The sequence below is a fragment of the Heliangelus exortis genome, chromosome Z (genome assembly GCF_036169615.1).
Source record: "Heliangelus exortis chromosome Z, bHelExo1.hap1, whole genome shotgun sequence".
NCBI classification, from domain to species: Eukaryota; Metazoa; Chordata; class Aves; order Apodiformes; family Trochilidae; genus Heliangelus; species Heliangelus exortis.
In genome coordinates, this window is record NC_092454.1 from 30587718 (window position 1) to 30607521 (window position 19804).

The 19804-nt window shown below is 41.9% G+C and overlaps 1 protein-coding gene across 1 annotated transcript; it reads right to left on the reverse strand.

Moving 5' to 3' along the window:
* Positions 1 to 570: 570 nt before the first annotated feature.
* On the reverse strand, positions 571 to 9497 carry NXNL2 (nucleoredoxin like 2). Its single transcript, XM_071730468.1, has 2 exons — positions 8905 to 9497; positions 571 to 1157 (listed from the first exon to the last, which is right to left on the reverse strand). Exons 1-2 carry the CDS (start codon positions 9204 to 9206, stop codon positions 989 to 991), a joined length of 471 nt encoding a protein of 156 aa, XP_071586569.1. The 5' UTR covers positions 9207 to 9497; the 3' UTR covers positions 571 to 988.
* Positions 9498 to 19804: the final 10307 nt, after the last annotated feature.

Genomic DNA, 19804 nt, shown 5'->3' on the forward strand with positions numbered 1-19804 from the left:
TTTTTATGGTTGTTTCTACACTTAAGCAAAAGGAAGAGGTAGAAAATAATTTCGTCTTATGCTTGCCCTACCAGGTACAAAACAAAAGGAAGTGTTTTTTAAACTGATTGAGTATAGATTTAGACTGGATCTTAGGAAGAAGTTCTTTAGAAAGAGGCTGGTGAGACCATGGAACAGATTTCCCAGAGAAGTTGTGGATGCCCCACCCCCTCCCTGGAAGTGTTCAAGACCAGGTTGGATGAGGCTTTGAGCAACCTTGTCTAGTTGAGAGGCATCTCTGCCCATGGCAGAGGGGTTGGAGTAGATGATCTCAAAGGTCCCTTCCAACCTAAGCCATTCTGTGATTCTATGACCTGATGTTAACTTGGAAGATAGATTACACTGCCAAGTTTAAAAATAGAGGAGTATGGAAAACTGAGTAGAACTTGAGTAAATCCCCCACACAGTGAAATAAAATAAAATAAAAAAAATGATTTCTTCAGTAATGACAAACTACTATATGTCCTATTTAGAAATAATGACATTTTCTGATTTGCTTAAGACAAATAAAGAAGACACGTTAGATACATATACTTCATTAAGTTATTTATTAAACAATTTATTTTTCTTAATAAGCGCTAATCACCAGAAAAAAACTATGAAGAAAAATAGGTTTGCGCACATATATATAATTTTTACTATACAGATTTTGCAACACAAATGTTTGCATAGATTTCACAGTGCTCTCTTGTTACTGTCTGAAACAGACTATCCTCCTGAAGGTCTCCAGTATTATCAGGAATGCTTTGGCTCACAGTTACTACAGAAGATAGAACTCAAATGAAAGAGTAATTGCATTTCATGACTTACTGGAGCTAGCTAATCTTCAAAATGAAAATAAAATTTGCTTACATGCAAAGACAAATAAGCCTTACCCTTCTTGTTCTGAATAAGGCAACAATTCTTTAAGATATTAAATTATTTAATTCTTGCTTTCATCTGCCAACTTTTAGACAGAAAAATTCTGAAAGATATCTGCACCCTCAAGCCAGTTCCGAAAACATGACAGCCCCTTGTCTCGGATCTGTTTTCTTCCCTTGTCGGTAATGACTTCTCCAGTTGGTTTCACAATCACCAGTTTAGGAACCACTGTTATGTTGTATTTCTTCTTTAACTCACTGAGGGGAAAAAAAACAAAACAAAACACACCATTAGGGAGCATTTTAAGAAAAATTCTGGTCTCTCATGAAGAATACTTGGGTCAGGATGCATGAGAGTGGTGAGGGCCTGGGCTTCCTCAGAGCTTGAAGCAGAGCACTGGGTATTTTAGGGAGATACACAAGGCTGCAGCTGGGAGTTCACAGGGTGAAACTTAGCTCAGGGAGTTCAGAGTTGCAGCAACCTTTCTGCAACTGCTCTACACTGCTGTCTGTAGTCTCCACAGAAGCAGAGAATGACTGAGTCCACAGAAGTTCACAGAAGAAACCAGACAGAAACAAATGGCTTCTGGTCCCTTTTTACTGGATATGAGGAGGATCTCACTTAAATTACGTTAGATATTTAATTCTGTACAAAAATGCTCAAGTGTGCCAATCCCATAGAGCTACTTCCTGTAATGCCCATTAAAACATGATGCATAATCCTTTATTGTAAACAAAGATTCTGCAAGAGATTGCAGAAATTCTTTATACTCCTTCAGTGAAACAGTCCTCCTACACAGAGAAACACAAGCAATTGAAAGATTTGGAATAAGAGCCACCCATCCAAGTTGTTCAAGAATAACATTTCAACTCCTCCTCTGTCCATCACAGAGAAAAAATAGTGGGCATTTCTCTATGTCCAGAGATGGGAAATCCAGATATATTACAATTATCTCTGTCTTTAATAGCCTACTTTTTAAATATAAAACAGTTAAAATAGCTAAAAATTGAAAAGCAGTTAAAAAAAAAATTTAAAAATTGAAACATTGATGTTCCGTGAACAAAATCAGGATCTATTCAAACAATTGATGAGTAACCCAGGAAAAATCAATGAAATATTTCTGAAGGAGGGAAATGTAATGGGATCAAACTCAAGACACATGGAAAATTAATAAGTTGATTATTAATACTGGAAATAAAAATAACATTTGGGAGAGAAAATCAAGGGAACATAAAACACCCATAGAGAAACAAATACACTTGCTGGCACTGGCACATGGTAAGTAATAGCATGACTACTCATTACACACCACAGAGATGAAAGAGACTATTAGCCACATGTAGTACTGAAATAGAATCCACTCTTTGTATAGATGACTTGAAAGAAATAAGATACAAAGAGAAGAAATAGCAAAAACAGGAGAGAGAATCAAAGCATACCACATAGTAAACCACTTCAGTTGTTAAGCATGACACAGGCAAGAGAAATGGCAAGATGAAAAATATTTCCAAGGTACATGGTTTAACAGCTTTTGACAGTTTGTTATGGGACAAAATAAAGATGAGGAAAACAGCAAGGTACATAGCTCTGTCTTTACAGAAAGATAGTATCTTCTTTCTAAAAGAAATTAATTTCACTTGAAAGGGCAATGTTTCAGTGCAGAAAGAAAAAAAAAAAACAAAAAACAAACAAAAAAACCCCCACAACAAAATTCAGGAGACAAATTAGCCAGAAAAACCAATTTTGCACTTAGGATCTAATCACTAGCAGTGACGACATTTTTGGCATTAATTTTGTAGGAAACTGAAGCTAATTTGCTATGGAAACTGGAAACTAACATGTTGCTTTCCTACGGGAATTAATATAGCTTACCTACTCTAGCAGAGTATCTTGTTTACACAGCTTCTAGGCTGAAGGTTGTGTGCATTAAAGTAGACTGAAATATGCACAGATTTTGCTTAAATTTGTGTGCAGCTTGTAAAACAACAGACATGAAGAAGGCTCAGGAACAGTTCTTCAGACAATGATTTTTAATCATTATGCGCAAGTGCTTACAAAAACTACTTTTTAGAACCTGTTAACATCCTGTCATTTAGGGACCTCAAATCGTGTGACTCACCTTCACAAACTACATATGCACCATGGGAGTAACTGTGATGAGAGTTTATGATATCACTAACCATAAACAGGAACATCACATGTACTACAAAGACAAACTCAATTCTCTTGCAGTAAAACATAGTAATGTAACTAATGACATCATATAAATCTTAGTTGTCTAGCTATTCCCAGGTAAGTGTAAAGGTATGCACAGTGTCTTACTGGAAATAAAAATCAAAGACCCAGACGAAGCAGAGGAGGAAGCTATAATAAAAGACAGCCATGGAAGACTGAATAAGTAATGTTTTTACAGACACACGGAATCAAATCAGATATCAAACCTTGACCATGCAGGTTAAAACATGAGAGGACTATCTTTATTCACATATGAAATACAAACAATATTAAATTAGGCTGAGGCAAACAGAAACTTACTGCATGTATTAGGTGTTATTACAGGATGGTAGGGGTTGGAGGAGACCTCTGGAGATCATTGAGTCCAACCCCCCTGCCAAAGCAGTATCACCTGGGGCAAGTCACACAGAAACACATCCAGACAGGTCTTGAAAGTCTCTAGAGACAGTAAATCCACAACCTCTCTGGGAAGCCTGTTTCAGTGTCCCAACACCCTTATAATAAACAAGTTTTTCTTCATGATGAGGGGGAAATTCCTACGTTCCAGTTTGTGTGTGTTGCCCTATATCCTATCCCAGGGCACTACTGAAAAAAAACCTGCCCCCCTTCTTGACTCCCACCCTTCAGATATTTGTAAAAATTAGTGAGATCCTCTCTCAGTCTTCTCCAGACTAAACAGCCCCAGGTCTCTCAGCCTTTTCTCACAAGATAAATGTTCCCATGAATTCATGCTGGCTACTCCTGATACCCTTCTTTTTCTTCCACATGCTTAGAGATTACTTCTCTAATGAGCTGCTCCATCACCCTTCCAGGGATGGTGGTGAAGCTGACTGGTTTGTAATTGCCTGGGTCTTTTTCCCGCTCTTTATGAAGACTGGAGTGACACTGACTTTCCTCTAGTGCCTAGACACCTCTCCTGTTTTCCACAATTTCTCAAAAATGAGGGAGAGTAGTGCAGCAAAGATATCAGCCAGCTCTCTCAGCACTCAGGAGTGCATCCCATTAGGGCCATGGACTTGTGTGTGTTCAGTTTACCCAAATATTTCTAAGCCAATCCTTGCTGACCAGTAGAGACTCTTCCTTCTTCCAGGATTCCTCTCTTACTTCCAGAATCTGGGATTCCCAAAGGCTGGTCATAGCATTTAGATACTGCAGCAAAGAAGGCATTCAGTAACCCTGCCTTCTCTGCAGCCTCTGTTACTAGGGCTCACATTTTCCCTATTCTTTCTTTTACAGCTGATGTATTTAAAGAAGCCATTCTTGCTCTGTTTTACATCCTCTGTCAGATTTAATTCTAAGAGGGGTTTGGCCTTCCTTATTGCATTCCAACCTACCCTGACAACAGTCCTGTAACTCTTCCAAGTGACTAGTCCCTTTTTCTACATACTGTTAACTCTTCTTCCACTTGACCTTTTTTTCAGAAGCTCTTTGCTCATCCATGCAGGTGCCCTTCCTCCTCTACTTGATTTTTTACTTGAAGAACTGCACCTATCTTGAGCTTGGAGGAAGTAATGTTTGCATATTAACCATCTCTCTTGGGCCCCTCTACCTCCCAGAGTCTTAGCCTACGGGATTCCTCCAAGTACATCTTTGAAGAGGACAAATTTAGCCCTCCTGAAGGGTTGCAATCATAGTCATTGCCCTCCTTCTTTTTCATATTCAACCATGCCATAAACATTGCTACTAAGGCTGCCCCTAACCTTCATATCCACAATCAGACCTTTTCTTGCCAACAACAGAAGACCTCTTCTCATTGGCTCTTCCACCACCTGAGTGGTGGCAGTCAATGCACTGCAATAGCCTTCTGGACTAAATCTTTTGATTCATATGATTTTTTGAGACCATAGACTTTATATTACCATATGGTACTGTTATTGGCTCTGATGGAGTTAATTTTCATCATAGCACCTTGCATGGTGCTTTGTTTAGCTGTTTATTATCCGTGTTGATAACACACCAATATTTCTGCTATTTCTTAACAGTTCTTACACAGCACCAAGGCCTTTTCTGTTTCTCATGGTGTCTTGCTGGGGGTGCTCAAGAAGTTGGGAGGGAACAACTGGGACAGCTGCCCCATCTGACCAAGGAGCCATACAACACTGTGCAGAGAGGGACTGACATTTGGAGTTAGGGTATTTGTCTTTCCAAGCAATCATTGCACCTTCTGTTCCAGTTAGGTTCGAGATTCAGCAGGTAATTACAAATCCAAGATCCTTATACACAACCAGTGGATTACACTGTTATAAACATAAGATGCATGTACTTACAAACATCAACTTATAAACTTCATGACTCACACAGCAAACCTCCCCTAACATCCCATTGGAAGTAGTTGAAGAGCTTAAGCTTAACGAGTCTTTCCCTGGAAACAGTAACAAGACTCCTCCAGGGGTCATTCTCCCCCTTTTAATCCTGGGACCCACCTGGACCAGCAGGGCCAAGAAACAGGCAAACCCCAGCCCCCTATCCATCAACCCCTGTTGTACGCCCATAAGAACACTGGGGAAGGAGGGAATTCAAACCTGGTGTTAAGATCCAAACTTTATATAAAACATCTGTCCTCTACAGATAATCCACTCCATCACACCTATGTTGAATACACTTGTGTATTGTGACATCTGAAAATAAACTGTAACAGCTTTCATCTAGAAATGTTTTCACTTCAAGGTGGGCACCTTGCTAATCTGTTTCTTCTAATAGTACACCCTGCACAGCTGTATCTGTTTTCTTTTAGCTGTGAGCCTTGCATTGTTACAGTGTTAGTCACATAAATAAGCACATCAGAAGGACGAGACTCAATTTCACAGTCTGTAGAGATTTTGGGATATCAGTCTAAAAAGATTAGGTACAGGCAATAGCTCCCTCAACTACTCAGATACTTTTACTCTTCTTCTGTCTTCATTCTTCAGATCCTGCCCCCCACCCTATATTTCTGTAGGTACCAATCCACCTTCACACCTAACGCTTCCTAATATCAAATGTTAGCATTTCTTTTTTACTTTCCTTTTTGGGGAATTATCTGGGTCTTTAATTTTCACTGAGGTGTACAGGACACAGATTCAGTAAATACCTGTCTATCTGGCCACCTGCAAGAACTACTGGCATGTACTGGACACCCAGAAAGAGAATGATGCCTTTCACAACAGGGCTCTGTACAAACACAGCAGTATGTCTTCGTGTATCGTAATTAAAACATCAGTCCCCATCTATTAGCATGTGTTGCTGGCACATTCTGATCTTCCTCTCCACTACTCCCCTTCTCCTCCTCATGTTCACTTCTACTAGATTGTCTTCATACACTCCTGCAAGGATCAAAAGCCTGTGTGCCTCAGGCAGCAAAAAATCAACATTAAAACTACAAATAGTCAAGGCATCAGGAGCAGTATTTCCTGTTAGTCATGCCACAGACTACGTGAGGTAGTATAGATGCAGTCTCACCTCAGGGAAACAGGACTGGCAGCATGGAAGAGTATTGAGATCCTGCTCATAATTCTGCATTCTTGCAGGTATGCAAGGCATTACACATTATAACCAACAAGTATGAATGCAGGCTATTTTTTAACAATATGAAATTCATCCCAAAGAAACTCCATGATTCCATTTGTGAAATGTGTATTATATGACAAATTAAAGATTGGCTCTGTCATGCCTAGAAGAGATTTCAGTCTGTGCTGCAACTAAATATCTTAAACACTTAAGTTACCAGTTAAAGGATTTAATTTTACCAAAGATACTGAATTGCCTTCTTTACATAGTCCACAAAAGACCAACAAATTCAGATGATTTACAATAGCACTTTAAAAATAGTAAATAAAAATAATGAATAATAAATGTTAATAAGAATGAATTTTAGTATTTATGAATAGCTGAATGATTAAATTATGTTAGTAAATTAGATACCACATCTGCGCATAGGATTCTGAAGGTTGTTACGGGCTGCCCCAGAAAAGCCAATTAAACTAGCTCTGTACCTCCATTCCACATGATGGGCAAGAGCAGAATCAGAAATAGACTTCTAATCCACAGAGGCTGAAGCTGTAAGCACATTCCCTTGGTCTATTTTAAACAGCTTGCTGAATGTAGTAACTTCAAGTGCTACATTTCTATCACAAAATTTGCCTGAATTCTATTAGGATTAGCAGTTATCAAATACAAATACTGCCTGGAAAGCCTTTGGAGTAATATGAAAAACAGTGTTGCTATTTCACTCTATTTTTAAGCCAATGGAAACCATGTAATTGGCTGCTGACAACTGGGAATCAGCTTGCAAAGGATGAAATAGGTCCTGGCTTCAGGTTGTTTGCTCTTGAGGCTGCCAAAGTGCACCGACACAACAAGATTAATAAACCCACTCCATACTGAGTAGCCAGAGTGTTGCACAACTCTGTCTTGGGTAACACACGGGGATGGATTTCGAGTTAAAAGAATGCTTAATAGAAGCACTACAACAGAGCTCTTTCTTAGAAGAACAAATCTTTCGAGTTTAATTACCCAGACATATTTGAAAGTCAGATTAACTCATTGACTTCGGTGATACCTGTAGGTGTTTTTAACAACTTACTCATGTTATTTAAGGAAGGAAAACCCCTTTACAAATATCTACACACATTTTAACTCTCCAGGTTCAGGCATCTCAGTGGCTCTAAACAATTTGTCTATGCCCCCATGATCCCAATTTATACTTCTTGGTATGAACTAAACTGTGTTTCTGACAGCAATCCCAATGAGTCTGCAGCCTTGGCTCAGGTCATCAAAATAGTTCTTGGTATTACCCCTCACAGTTACTGATACATGTTGTCTTTTCCTTTTCTTCTTTTGCTGAGCAAGCCACCCACAGGAATGTCCCGTTGGAAACCTATTAGCACAAAATTTTTACATCCCAACTACTGTGTACATTTGCCACAACTAAACTCCAGCTGTTACTACGTATCTTTTTGTATCTTACTTACCTGGCATCTGTCTGAAAAATCTTCAGCTTGTTCTCTAACTTGTTCAGCTACGAGTTTAGTTGCTTCTTCAATTGCCTGTTTTCCAGAGCATTTAATAAGCTAGACGACCCAGAACAATCATATTAACTGCTGCTGTGTTGAAAAACAACCACTTGAACCTTGCTTCCCATCATTTTGACTCACTATTCGTGTAATCTTGTTAATGCTTTGGTCTTTAGTAATCCTTCTTCAATAATCTTTTAAATCCTAATTTAAGTATGCAAAACCTTCATCGTGTTCCTTACAGATGTAACAGGCTAAAACCAAGTTACTTCTCTCAAAAAGAAGTTTTGTGGTACAACTTCATGGGAATGAAGGGAGAGCCAGCTGACAGCAGCTGCAGCTCTGAGAACAGGGGTAAGGCAGGACTGCCTGCGGGACGGGACGCTCAACTTCGTGCTTCCTCTAACTGCAGGTGAGGTGCCGCTTGGGTTTCAGATGGTTCAACGGGAGCAACAGGCTAGAGGGAGCCCCCGTGGAGCTTTTGTATCACAGGATTCGTTGTTACATTATACTGCTGTTCAAGCACCCACGCTTTAGCCTTCCTCCACTCTCTGAAGGAGGGGTGTCAGCAGATACACTGTCAGGGGGAGTTAAAGGGGGGCATCCCATCCCATCCCATCCCATCCCATCCCATCCCATCCCATCCCATCCCAATCCCAATCCCATCCCATCCCATCCCGCCTGCCTCGGGTTTGCCGGGCGGACGCAGCCTTCTGCCCAGGCGCCCCTCACGGGTAAGACCCGGGCGGGGTCGTGGGTCTCCGAGGGGGTTACTCACTGCTTGTAGGGGTCGTGGAAGGGCAGGGCCAGCCAGTCCCCGTGCATGGCGTGCATGTAGCACTCCATCTCCTCGGCGCTGTGGTCGGAGGAGATGAAGACGACCTCGAAGGGGGCGGGGGGGTGGGTCTCCTCCACCAGCTCCGTGTAGAAGTCGCAGAGGACAGGGGTGAAGTCGCGGCACGGAGAACACCAGCCGGCGGAGAAGTACAAGCCCACGACCTTGTTCTGCAAGGCCTCCTCGGGATCCACGCTGCGACCGTCCTTGCTGACCAGGATCCGTCCGCTGAACACATCCACCATGCTGCCACCGGCCGGCCCCGGCGGGACGCAGCAGTGCGAAGGCTACCACGGGGGGCTGCGAGCCCAGGCTGTCCCTGGCACGGCTCTGCGGCACCTCCGCGCCGGGACCCTCCTCCTGCGACACTCGGCCCAGGGCAATCGCTCGGAGCGAGACCCCGATACCACGGCCGCCCGGCACGCCCAAACCCGTAGACCCCTGGCACCGCCGTCTTTATATCCACCCGCCACCGCCCGGGTCCTCCCACCGCTGACTGACAGCGGCGCTGACCAATGGAGTGTCCCTGCCCCCTGTCCGCGGCGTAGGTGGCGAGGTACAAGGGACACAAGGGACGGGGGGTCGGGGCCCCGGCGGCAGCGGCGGAAGCGGCAGCCCCCGACGGAGGGGTCCATCGGGGCGGCTCCATCGGAGGGGCTCCATCGGGGCCTGCGGGGCAGGGGCGGGTTGTAGAAGGGGCGGGTTGTTTTTTTTCTCAATGGGGAAAGGCACACACTTTTGCCTTACTACGCTACTGTGCAAAGCACGAGATGTTTTTTTTCTCTTGCTCCTCTCAGTGCCAAATCGCCTTTTTGAGAAGGCAGATACATTTCAAGAGCTCACTGAAGATATTAAACACTAGTGAGTCTTAGCAGCAATCACTTTCACAACAGTGCCGGACCTCTTCACCTGGTCGTGGATTTCACCTTTCTCTCCCCTGAAGGGAGAGGGCTTGGTCAGCTTTCATAGTGTCGGACATAGGGCACTGATTTTTTTTTTCTATCATAGAACATTATCTGAATATTGCTTATAAAAGGGGCTGTCTATTCTCTGTCCAACCAGAGGAATTCACATTTTATTCTAGTGCATTTACCACGTGTTTGGGTTGAATAATGTTTTTTTTTCCTCCAGCTGATAGTGAGTTATAAATAAATAAAATTAGTGTTGTATTACAAATATGCAATCTCTCTTCAACCTAATGCAACCTGCAAGAAGGGAAATGAAAAATTATTTGACTGTAAGATGTTTAAATTACATTTTAATGAAAGGGTGACAATCGGATGATAACCACATCTGGTACATTGTCTCATTTTCATTAAATGCACAATATCCAACTAATTTTAGGTTATCTACTAACATTTTTTGTCTTGAATGAAAGAAACAAGGTATCGTATTTATATGCAGACTATTCTTTACATAGCAGGCCTTTTTATTTATATTCTAGTACATCTGAATACTTTGCATTTACTATTCCCAGTATTTTACTGGGGGGGAAAAAAAAAAGATAATTGCTTAGATGTTTGGCAAAGAGGTTTGTTTGTTTTTTCAAATGCCGTATTTCTCTCCATTTTCATGGATAATTTACAGGGAGAATAGCGATAACAAGTATAGTGCTTTGTGGCTTCGCATATGTTTAACTTGCTGAAAGCCATTCTGCATGCAAAGCAACTGCCACTTTTTTACCCCAGGTAATTTCTGCGGCTGGTAAAAAGCATAATCTCGTATAGGAGAAGACAATTGTACCACCTCACATAAATTGTTTTAATTTGCGTATCGTTCCCTGTTCACTAAGTATAAAAACGATGGAAGACAGGATAAAAGCTTAAAACTTGTGATGAAGACTGACTTGAATGATACTCTGCCCATACAGAAGGCAAGTATGTGCCTAGTTTATTATGAAAATAATAAATTACTGTCTAATGTGCTTCAGACCATGTCTCACAGACTGTGATATTAAAATTCTTTGATCTATTTAAGGGGCAGCTATTAAGCACTAGAAATCAGATTCCTTCCTTGGGAACAATAAGGTAATAAACTTATATCACAACATCACAGATTCACTGAAAAGGCTGCATATCACAAAAGGTCTTGTCTTGCACCTGCCTTTGATTTGGCTACAAAGACAGTTCTCTATGACACTAGCATGGACCAATATGAAATGTTTCGCTTTATGATTTATATCCAGGAGGCTAGAGCCTATTTCAGTAACAAATTTTTTTCCCATGACTCTTCTCTTTAAAGGTTAACTCTAATGTGCTTTATTCCATTCTATAATTTCCACTTGGACTGATAATAATGGAGCTTTCTATACAGAACCTGTGGTCCTCTCTAAAGGGGTGTAGAATCCCGAAAAGAATATTTGTCTCAAAACAGCTGCCCTGACAAAATGGACATAGTGCTCATTCGATAGCTGTCTGGACTCTATTCTCTCAAGGAGAGACCCTCTTTGGTAACCACTCTGATAAATGGGGCCCTATTCTCACAAGAGCAGCCCCTCCTCTAGGGGCTATCCAGATAAGCTGAACACTGTCCTTGCAAGGAGAGCCCTCTTTGATGGCCACCCTGACAGGCAGGACACTGTCCTTATTCCATAAGGGACAGGGGCAGGCAAGCTGTACCCTGCGGAGTCAGTGTGACATCTTGTGTGTGCCCCAGGTAAAGCCACTGGAAAGGGCATGTGCAGAAATAAGGGTTATTGCCCACCCATCCCATCTTGAGGGGCCCAAGTGAACACCTGGCTGTGCAAGATATGACAAAGCCCCTCCACCCACCTTCCACCCCCTCCTGAAAAGGTGGGGTCAGGCAGCATAAAAGAGGCACACTCAAAATGCTGGATGCACACTTGCAATCCAAGGACTACAGCTTCCTACCAAGATCATTGCTGGATCCAAGGATGGTGATATCTTTCTTATCTCTTCTTTATCTCTCTCTCTCTCTGTGTCTCTGTTTCTGACCTTATCTCAGCACATAAGTGTAACATAATTTCTAACTTTCTTAGAAAGTTGCTTTGTTAAGCTTTATTAGTTGTAACCTGTTATTTTTATGATTTTCTCAAGTTTTGCTAAACTGTAATCCATTGCTTTGAAAGTACCATCATTTCTAATTCTGTTAGATGTAATCTGACATGCTTTATAATCTTATGCACTTTTAAGTAAAGTTGCGTTTTTGTTCAAACTTCCTGGGTAATAATCTTACTCCTAGAGTTTTGTGCAGAGAATTCCCAAACTTAATCTTGCAGAATGGGTTGTTAAAAGAGGTTAATTAGAGAAGGATTAGGGACAGCCACATCTAGGCTTCTCTCCGAAGGAGTTTAGAGAGCAAGTGGGTCCAGTCCAAATCTCCCTGGGTTGATTCCCCACTCTGGGGAACTGCCCATGCCCACTCTGGGTGATGTGATACGTTGTTCGGCCCCCACATCTGGGGAGCCGTGCTCACTTTGTGAGATGTGACAGTGTCACACTCACCTTGTGGGGTGTGACAAGGGGGGTACATAATCTCTGAGATGACACTATCAGAAAGCTTGTAAACTATGTTCATCCAGTGAAAGCCTCCGGGAAACTCCAGGGTAAAGTAATTGAGATAAAAACTTCCCACCACAAAATATTGCAGTTCTGATTTTGCTAGAAAACAAGCCTTTTCTTATTATGCAAAGATGATCTCACTTTCCTTGTGTGTTTTTCTTCATTTAGCATTGAAGTTATTACATATATGTGTTTTGATGAGCAAATGAAAATTTCATAAAACTATAGAATGGTTTGGGCTGGAAGGAATCTTAAAGATCACTGTGCTTTGGCCTCCCTGCCATGGCCTGCACTGTGCTTTTTCCTCCCTGCATGACACCCCTGCTACAATTTAGGCCCAGCCAGTACCAACCAGGACTTCTCTCACTCACCACCAACCCCACTGAAGGGCAGGGAGGAGAAAAAGCACCCTAAAGCTCATTAATCAGGTCAAGGACAGGGAGGTTTACATTCCCCAGTTATGGTGATGGATAAAGCCCAGGTTCAAATTGGAAAGGAAAAAAACCCTAATTTAATCTAATCATGGGAGCCACCATTGTGTCCTCCCTGCTTCCAAAACACCACTACACTAACCCAAGACAACCTTCCACTAGAACAGGTTGCTCGAAGTGCCATCCAGCCTTGAACAGTTCCAGGAAGGGGGCATCCACAACTTCCCTGAGCTACTTCTTCCAGCATCTCACCAGCCTCACAGTCAAGAATTTTCTTTCTAACATCTAATTTAAATCTACCCTATTTCAGTTTAAAGTGTCAAATACTTTGTACAAGTCCAGGTAGACTACATCAGCACATAGATTGTTCTTCTTCTATCCACCAGTACTGTACACCTGTCAGAGAAAGGCACCAAGTTTATCAGCCAAAACTAGCAATATGTGAAGCCATGTTCGTTGTCACAAATCACCTCCTTATTTTCCATGGGCCTTACTATAGCTTCCAGAAGGATCTGCTTCACGATCTTGCTAAGCACAGAGGTAAGACTGCATGGTCTGTAGTTCCCCAGGTTTCCTTTTTGCACTTTTAAAAACTGAGGCCTATGTTTCTCCTTTGCACTGACTAGTGGAAATTTCACCCAGACTGCCCCAAGTTGTTAAATACAATATATCACATATGACAGTGGATTGGTAATTTTGTCAGCCAGGTCCCTCCTCAGGTACCTCAGGATGTATCTCATCAGGACCATGGGACTTGATGAGAACATCTAAGGAATGTTTGTATTCCTTAGAGGGTCTGGAACCTGATACACCCCTACTGTGAGTGGTTCTTTGTTATCCTAGTCACTGCCTGTGCCTTCTGTAACTTTCTATGTTACTTGAATACTTGTAGGTGAAGCCTGAGGCAAAAAAGTTGTTGAGTGCCTCAGCCTTCTCCATATCTGGGGTACCTAGGTCTACCATTTCCTTCCAGAGAGGGCTCACATTTTCCCTATATTAAAAAAAAAAAAAGCAAAAAATAATTCTTAAGAGCATGCATCAATGAAGTCATGTTTTCAATAATATAGGGCAGCCCACTGAGAAAGAGACACAAACACATTAGCTCCTGTATGATATCATATATTGTAAGGTAGCATTTATGCTCAAAGCAGCATAATTCTATAGGCCTGCTGTGGCACAGCTAATGTCTATATCAATTATACACAGGGTAAACTAGGAGAACATCCTGAAAGCCTGTCCAGGTCTTTAATGAATGTATCCTTCACTCTCTCCTTCATACACCTTTCCTATAGCTGACACTGTTTAGAGTAGTAAAGGATTTGATTCTACAAGCAATTGCAATAAGAAGTTTCTTATAGCTTGCAATATATGTGTGATGCAGGATTTAAATGAAGAAGTATTAAATGCAGGGTTTCAATCTGCTTAAGAATTACAAGCAGGCTGTAGAAAATCCATACCTGTATTAAGCAATTTACATTGGCAAGTCATATGTACATCCAGTGCCATCATAAGGCAAAACCTGGCTAAATTTACTCAAAGGGGAGTCCTACCTGGAGGAGGGATTGTTGGATCCATGTTCAATTTAATTCCTATCTTATCATCTACTTAATTATACAACAATTAAAAAATAAAAGTCACAAACCTAATCAAGGTAAATTCGGCTTGTACAAAACTATGTGGGACACAATCCCTGAAACCTTGGAGAATCCCAGTGTGTGTGAATACCTGATGGTCAGAAAATCAGACAGGAGACATCAAGGAAAGGAGCACACAAAATAAAGGAAACAGACCAGTGAATTAAGGAGTTAAATACATAAAATCATTGATACAACTAGGTGAAATAGATAGGTTTTAATTCACTCTCACAATACACATCAGTATGAGTGACAGGAGAGACTTAGTTTTCTCATGAGTTTACTGAGGAGTAAAATTACTTTCCACAGTGCACACAGATTAAAAAAAAAAAAATAAAAGTGAAAGAAAATTGCTCATTCTCAACCCAATATATTAACCTTTGAGTTAAGCCAGTGCACAAAGAAATACCAGGAGAAAAAAAAATTCAATTTTACCACACACTGTCTGCCAACTAAAGTACTTATTGGATATTCATAATATTCCTTAGAGCTACCACATTTTATACACTGCACCATGTACCACACTGTGTATCAGTACTTAAGTCCAATATCACAACTATAGTTCTTACGTAGCGTTTACCAAAGATAAAGAACATATTAACACTAATTAGCATACACTGACTGAGAAACTTACTGTTAATTTCAGCAAGTGCAGCTACTTAGAAGAGACTTAGCTGAAAGTAAAATTACAGGGCAGGAAATTAATTGTATCCTGGCTCAAACCAGGACACTCTCAAGTCCAGTACTGCATCATTTGTGATGTGAGATCTGACCAGGTGTATCCCTTTCAGGGTAAGTATCATCCAACATTGGATCCTGCATTTCTGTGCCATATGAGAAGCAAGACTGTGGTAACACTTCCTGCAGAATTCAGCTTAGTCCTCTACACTAGCAACCACCATCTAATCCTATTTGTTCCCAGATTTTTTGATGGAAAGAGGCCTGTTAGTCGCAAGACTCTATTTCAAGAAGAGACTCCAGGCTGTAGTTTCAGCTGCTTTATGTGGGTAACTTGATAGGCACGTAAATAAATGGTCTTCACTATATATACACGGCCTTGTCTGGCAAAATTTGAGTAAGACGCTTGAGTCATGGAGGGAAGAACCTACATCTACTCCTACCAACTAATCTTGTTAGCAGTCTCTATTGTGGATAGATTGACTTTGAATTATTTATTAATCCAAGGATTTCCAGTGATCATTCACAATATTAGTTTTGATGAATGAAAGAATAAAAATGTTATAATATTCTAATTTACAGAAGGGGAGATGATTCTACTAAAAACATTGTCATGTGTAATGGCACCATTTCAGCCTAATAATATTTTTTCCAGCTTTATCTTTAAAAGACAAACCTGGAATGACCTATTGTTTCATTCAGATAATTATGTTCATTACAGACATACAATGAGCAAGACTGACTCAGACTGAGATGGTCTGAGTACATAGCCTTGTTTTGTATTGCTCACATTCCAGTTTTCCACTCTATGTCTTTCTTCACTAGCAAATAAAGAAACAGCTCCTGGGGAAAAGAAGCCAAGCTAACCTGGTACAGGTCTGAATTGTTTTCCTGCAAATAAACAAGCTGCCAATGCAGTTATGTTGCAGCTGCTAGCAGGAGGTCCTAATAGGAGTTTTGGAAGACCACACTGACCCCACTGCTGTCATTTGTCTCAAGGGTTTGAAGGTAGTCTCCAGAGGGTTTTTTGTCTAGAACACTGATTTTCATAAATCTTGGATTTTGCTGTTTGCATATGGAGAATATTATTTTAAAGCTGTCATTCACTATCATGCTTTAACAACTATAAAATCCCTAAGAGGTCCCCTTGCACAGACCCAGAACAGATAACATCCCCTATCCTTTAGTCTCATGATCTCAAATTATAAAATCATTAGAAACAGACAAATAAGTAGGAGCTAAGACACTTAAAACATGGTGTGGTTCATACACTGAGAATGAAACCTCACAAAAAATTGTCACAGGTTGAAAACTCCACTGCAAAAAGAAAAAGACTGGGAAAAGAAGACCTCTTCCTTTAATTGAACATGGGCTACATGTGTATGTATTTCAAAGGTCTGCAATGAAATTTAGTTGGAAGAAATATGTCAAAGACTGAGCTGTTGTCACCTGCTAGTCCCTGCCTAACACACAAGGTTGTTGAGTAGAATAAATCCTTCTGCTATTGTGGTGGATTAACCTTGTCTGGCTGTCAGATGCCCACCCAGTTGTTCTCTCAGCCCCTCTTCAACAGAACAGAAAGAGAAAATATGATGAGAAATTCCATCAACTGAGATAAAGATTGGGATGTTGCGTACCACTTGCCATCATGGGCAAGACAAGACCTGATCTGGGGAAAACCAACTTATTGCCGAATAAAAATAGAATAGAATAGTTTCAAAAAGGACAAAACCCACCTTCCTCCCTCCCACCTTTTCTTCATAGGTTCAACTTGATTCCTGAATCTTCTACCTCCTTCCCCTCTCTCTGAGTAACGCAGGGAGCTGAGGAACGGGGTTTGTAACCAGTTTGTGACACTCCATCTCTGCTGTTCCTTCCTCTTCATGCTTTTCCCCTGATCCAGCATGGGGTCCCTCCCATGGGGTATAGTTCTTCATGAAGTGTTCCAGTGTGGATTCTTTCCATAGGTAGCAGTCTTTCAATAATATGCTGCTCCAGCACAGGCCACAGTTCCTGCTGAGAGCCTGCTCCAGCATGGGCTCTCCATAGGCTGCAGCTTCCTTCAGGGTATGTCTACCTGCTGCAGCATGAGGTCCTACAAAAGCTGTAGTGTGGACATCTCCAGCGCTGTGGTCCTTTGTGGGCTGCAGGGGGACAACCTCCTCAACCACAGACTTCTCTGCACCTCCACTTAGAGCACTTCCTCCCTCTCCTTCTTCACTGACCTTGGTGCCTTCAGGTCTATTTCATTTCATTCACCTCTCACAGCTGCTATGCAGCATGTTCTTGATTATTCTCTATTATTATTGTTCTCTAATATGTTTTCCAGAGGCATCAACAGCTTCACTGATGGGCTCAGCTGTGTCCTGTGGTGTGTCTGTTGGAGCTGGCTGTGTCCAACACAGGGGCAGCTGCTGCCCTTTTCTCAGAGAGGCCACCCCTACAGCCTCCTTTGCTGCCAATAACTTGCCATATACACCCAATGCAGCTCTTTTAATTTCTTGCATCCCAAGAATAACTTAATCCCAAGACTTGTTCTGTAGCCAAAACTATTCAGAAGATTAATTATTTGAACTCTATTATCTTCTTCCCATTGGAGAAATTAGAAGTCTCTTAACTCTGAATATGTGCTGCTCCATGAACAGTTCTGGGGCTAAATCAGAGCAACAGATCACTGCAAACAGGACAGAGGTAAGAAACAGAAAGTCAGGCCCAGGATGAAAGGATCTGGAAGTTTTACAGGTCATGTGATACTAGTAGGGCAAGTCTGCCCTACTAGTATAGATAGTGAGCCCTCCAAGGGTATCCCCTTGTTGTGAGGGAGGAGCTTGTGTGCTCTTGTGAGGTTGGGTGCTCTGCTGGCAGTGGCAATGCCTCCAGGAGGGTCTCCCATGCCAGGCGGGTCACAGCTGAAGGGTCAGACAAAGTGCGTCCATGGGCAGGATGGCCTCAGTAGCCTTCAGGCAGCCATCCTTAGGAGAAGGACAACTCTAACTCCAAACCCAGGCAGATAGACCTCATCTAGCCCTGTAAGGCCATCCATCTAAGAGAAGGATACTCTGACTAAACCTACATCCTGTGGGCTTCACTGTCACTGTCCAAGCTTGCTGGGCCCTGGCAGATGAACCTTAGGAGTAAAGGCTGGGGCCAGTTCTGCACATGCTGCGCCTCACCTAAAAAAGCCACAGCACAGGCTGGAAGGGTGAACCCACACCTATACAGCCCCTGCAGCAACAGGAGAGGGTTGAAATGGCAGCTGAAATGTGCACTGGGAGCCACAGACCCAACTCTACGTCATACTCAGTATAAATTTTAGGGATCACAAGGGTCAAACTCCTTCCTTCCCTGCCTGCCCTTGCTGCTTCCCCTCCCTCACCTGTCCCTGTTTTGCTTCGGCATCCTGGGAGCATTCTGTCCGTTCATCTGCCTGTGGTCCTGATCCATGCCTTCCAGAATCTGTGTGTTCCTGCCTCCAGCTCCCAACTGCTGCCAACTCCAGGAGTCCAGCCTGGACTTTCCCAGGGCTGCCCTGCAGCCTTGGTGGTGATGTGAGAGTTATTTGGAAAAGGGAAGAGTATAAATTTTCCTGTATATTTGTATATATTTAGTAGTTTTTCCTATTTGTTATTACTGTTTCATTAAAGCTGCATAGTTTAGTTTCCAACCCATAAATCTCTCTTTCCCTCATTCTCTCTCCTTTCTTTATCAGGGAGGAGAGCGGGAGAGGGGGATTAATAGAGAGCATCTGTCACTCAGTTTAATTGCCGGGCCAGTGTTAAACCATAACAGAATTTATTGGTTCCCAACATGTGGCCCAAGCTAACTGGCTCAAGTCCAGTTTAAATTTTGACTAATTTACCTGAATATTTTGAATTCCAGCTCCAGTGGAAGAATGGTTTCGCTGAGTGGGAATCAGACCTTTTTCTTTGGAAATTTCACAGGGTTGGAGATGAAACCAATTGTGCTGTACCTTTGGTATTCAGGGTATGTGATATGTATTTTTGGAGATTGAATGAGTGTTAATATGTGGCTTATTTTCGATAAGCGCTGCTTGAGAAGAGTAGTTGGGATATGGTCTGTAATACTAGTATACTAGTATACTAGTATACTAGTATACTAGTATAAACTAGATGTTTCATACAAGGATTAAAAACTTCATTGGTAATTACATTTTCAGCCTTGTTTTGAGGAAATATACCACTCTTGGGCTGAGTTCACTGGATTCTAGTCAAAATGGCATTATGCTTATCATAGTTTTGAACCTCCTGATTTTTGTAGTTGATGTTTTTCAGGTGTCTGTGAGTATTCTCATGTATTATCATATGTTGGTGAGGAGTAAGACAACTACAATTAGGGGAATGAGCACACCTTGTAAAGAGAGCACCCCCACTTCTGCCTCCACAGCCGCTTCTCTTCCCCTCACACAAGGGCACAGCTCAGATACGGCTGTGGAGCATTGCCAGAGTATCTGCTACAGCTGCAGCTGCTGCCTCCACCCCCACAGACACTGCTGCTGCTCAGAAACCCAACGCTGCTGCAGACACCACAGCCTCTCCCTCTCAACCCACACAGTTACTTG

Bases quoted from the DNA above. Each gene is read 5' to 3' on its own strand.
- NXNL2 (XM_071730468.1), bottom strand. From the start codon at position 9,206: ATGGTGGATGTGTTCAGCGGACGGATCCTGGTCAGCAAGGACGGTCGC. The intron at 1,158-8,904 runs GTGAGTAACCCC...TTTTCCCCTCAG, and splicing joins TTCCACGACCCCTACAAGCA to TGAGTTAAAGAAGAAATACA.